Raw genomic sequence first — 2,985 nt, 5'->3', positions numbered from 1 at the left:
TACAGCGAGTCTGCATATGAATAATGTGTCTGAGTAACATGTCTGATTTCCACAGCCTCATTGATCACAATCTGCTTCAGCATATTATTAGTAGGTTAGATCCAGGTAACACACAAGAAGGCATGAGGCAGTGCCCTGCATCCAGTACTGGGGATCGTAGGATTTGCATGTGTGACTATTTATGGTTTAGACCTTGTTTGAAGTCTTGTTTCATTTTTAAAAAAAAATACTTTATCATGATGCCCAAACCAGACCAAATGACAAACTGTGGTTTCTTAGGAATCCTGAAAAAGCTTGTCTTCAACACAAGCAATAGAAAGCAAAGGGAAACAAAGGATCACAAGGAATTAATGCATGAGTTCTGATAGCAGATTTACAACAGAAAAGCTGGTTGGTTTCAACCTTTTGTCTTACTCTGCACTTGTGAACAAACTTTTACTGTTTCCCCTCTTTCTTTTAGATAAAATGAAATTTTGTTGACAACATACTGGGTTTTATTGCACCACACTGAACGGTTAGAGAAATTTGATGAAGGCTGGATTAGGGAAAATCTCTAATTTATTGGTATACAAATTTTCAGAAAACAAAAAAAATCCCCGGACAGTTTGATGTAAACGACACATACATGTGCACACAAAGTTCAGGACAACAGCAACCATCTTTTATAGTGGGCTGTCATACTTTTGCATGAGGGACACTCCTTTGCAACCACACTGAAAGGTTGCCGCTGTCAGCTGTTGCATACAAGAGACATTGCCCCAATATTCCACTACTCAGAGCAGAACCACAAGTGACAAAAGGCACAGATTGGACACTTGTCAGCTTCCCTCAAGTTTTGATGGGAAATGTAGGCATCCTGGTCTCCCAGCTTCGCTCTCTGACTGCTGTCCAATGGACTTTTCAACTGTCACTTGTCCAACATTCCGCCAAGCTGCCTACATTTCCCATCAAAACTTGAGCGAAGCTGACAAGCGTCCAATCTGTGCCTTTTGTCACTTGTGGTTCTGCTCTGAGTTTCTATCTGTGATCATCTCTTGATGCTTCAGGAAGTTTTTATGGTGTTTAAAGGTGTATTAGACAACTCAGTTCCTGAATGTCAATGCATTCACGGCATATCCCAAGTCTATTCTAGTTATCTTCATGATTAGAAAATGATAAACACAGGTAACACAAATGTTGTTGGATCTGGCCAGCTATTCTGATGAGGAGAAAGGAAAAGGGATCCCTTCCCCCCCACAAAAAGACCGTGTAGGGAATCATTGGATGGTTATGTTCAAAAGCGATTTGGAATTGAGGCTGTAAGAAAGAGGAGAACGGGATGAGATTGAGGGAAACTGGATAGTTGAATCCAATCTAGTAAAACAATGATTAAAATCTGAATGAAATTCTATTTTTTCTTCCAACAGCAATCCAGTTAAAGTCCTTGCAAGGAAATGACCAACTCAAGTGCGATTACGACTTTTCTTCTTCTGGGTTTTTCTGACACTTGGGAGCAAAATGTATTGTACTTCATTCTTTTATTAGTGATTTACTTGGCAGCCTTGATGGCAAACTTTCTCATCATTTTAGCCGTTTCCATGGACCAACAGCTGCATACTCCCATGTACTTTTTCTTGGTGAATTTATCAGTTGTTGATCTTGGATCCATATCTGTCACTATCCCAAATGCCATGATTAATTCTATCTTGAACAGGAGGGAGATTTCCTACTCTGGATGCATAGCGCAAGTGTATTCCTTGTTCGTTTTCTTGATCTCAGACTTGTTCCTCCTCACAGGCATGGCCTATGATAGATATATCGCCATCTGTGACCCACTACACTATGAGACATTAATGGATAGAAAAGCCTGCATCAAGATGGCAGCCAGCGCATGGGTTGCTGGTCTTCTTTACTCAGGCTTACACACTGGCAGCACTTTTGCTATCACCTTCTGTTCCAATGTCATCAATCAGTTCTTCTGTGAGATCCCACAGCTGCTGAAAGTATCTTGTGACAATTTGTATCTCATTGAAGTTGGAGTTGATATTTTCAGTGCATTTTTAGCCTTCTCTTGTTTTGGTTTCATAATTGTTTCATATGTGCATATTTTCAAGTCAGTGCTCAGAATCCCCACCACCCAGGGAAGGAACAAAGCCTTCTCGACATGTGTCCCCCACCTTATTGTGGTCTCTTTGTTTATCAGCACTGGAAGCTTTGCCTACCTTAAGCCAAATTCACGATCCCCTTCAGATCTGGATCTGGTGGTTGCTGTATTGTATTCTGTGGTACCTCCCCTGATGAATCCGATCATCTATACCATGAGGAACAGGGACATCAAAGCTGCACTTTGGAAAATGTTTCAGTGTGGCATTTGTTCAGGAAGAAAATCAAGGTTTCCCCTTATCAGTCTAATTCCCAGGCATAATTTGGCAAAGGGACAATGATAACATAGCACACAACATCATCAAAACCTGCTACTTTGTCTCAGGCCTTAATAGTTGTGAAGGAAACCTTTTCAGACTATGATTTTTAGATTACTATATTCTTAAATTTTTCAACCGAGTAATATAATTTAGGATAACTTCTTTCCCAGTGCTTTTGTCCCAATGAGATCATTCTTGAGAAGTATACCTCTGGTTAATAGGAAATATTTAAAACATTGCTGCAACAAATGATCTTAAAATCAGTTGCTTTTTAAGCTAAATATTGCATATATCCTAGACCAGGAGCTTGTTTGAATCCCAGAACATATAAAGCTGCTTTGTACACCGTCGAGCCATTGGTCCATACCATTGATTGAACGATGTTCTTTTGCATGCAATATACGTGCTTCATCACTGAGCTATAAAACCATTCCTAACTCCCACTCTGAAATCTCTGCCTACTTTTAGGAGGGAATGGAGACAGTCTGAAAAAGGCAAAAGGAGGAAGAGAAAATAAATCTGGTGCAAGAAGAAGCAGAAAAGGGAAAAGAGGAAATATGAATATGGAGAGAGGAACAGAATA

The 2,985-nt window shown here is 40.0% G+C and overlaps 1 protein-coding gene across 1 annotated transcript; it reads left to right on the top strand.

The window, feature by feature from the left end:
• Positions 1-1,433: 1,433 nt before the first annotated feature.
• Positions 1,434-2,423, top strand: LOC129339403 (olfactory receptor 14A16-like). The gene has a single exon (XM_054993983.1). The coding sequence runs from the start codon at positions 1,434-1,436 to the stop codon at positions 2,421-2,423; it is 990 nt and encodes a 329-aa protein (XP_054849958.1).
• Positions 2,424-2,985: the final 562 nt, after the last annotated feature.

The sequence above is a fragment of the Eublepharis macularius genome, chromosome 12, assembly GCF_028583425.1.
Source record: "Eublepharis macularius isolate TG4126 chromosome 12, MPM_Emac_v1.0, whole genome shotgun sequence".
Taxonomy (NCBI): domain Eukaryota; kingdom Metazoa; phylum Chordata; class Lepidosauria; order Squamata; family Eublepharidae; genus Eublepharis; species Eublepharis macularius.
Note: the sequence above shows the minus strand (reverse complement) of the source record. Positions and strands in the feature narration are given on the sequence as shown.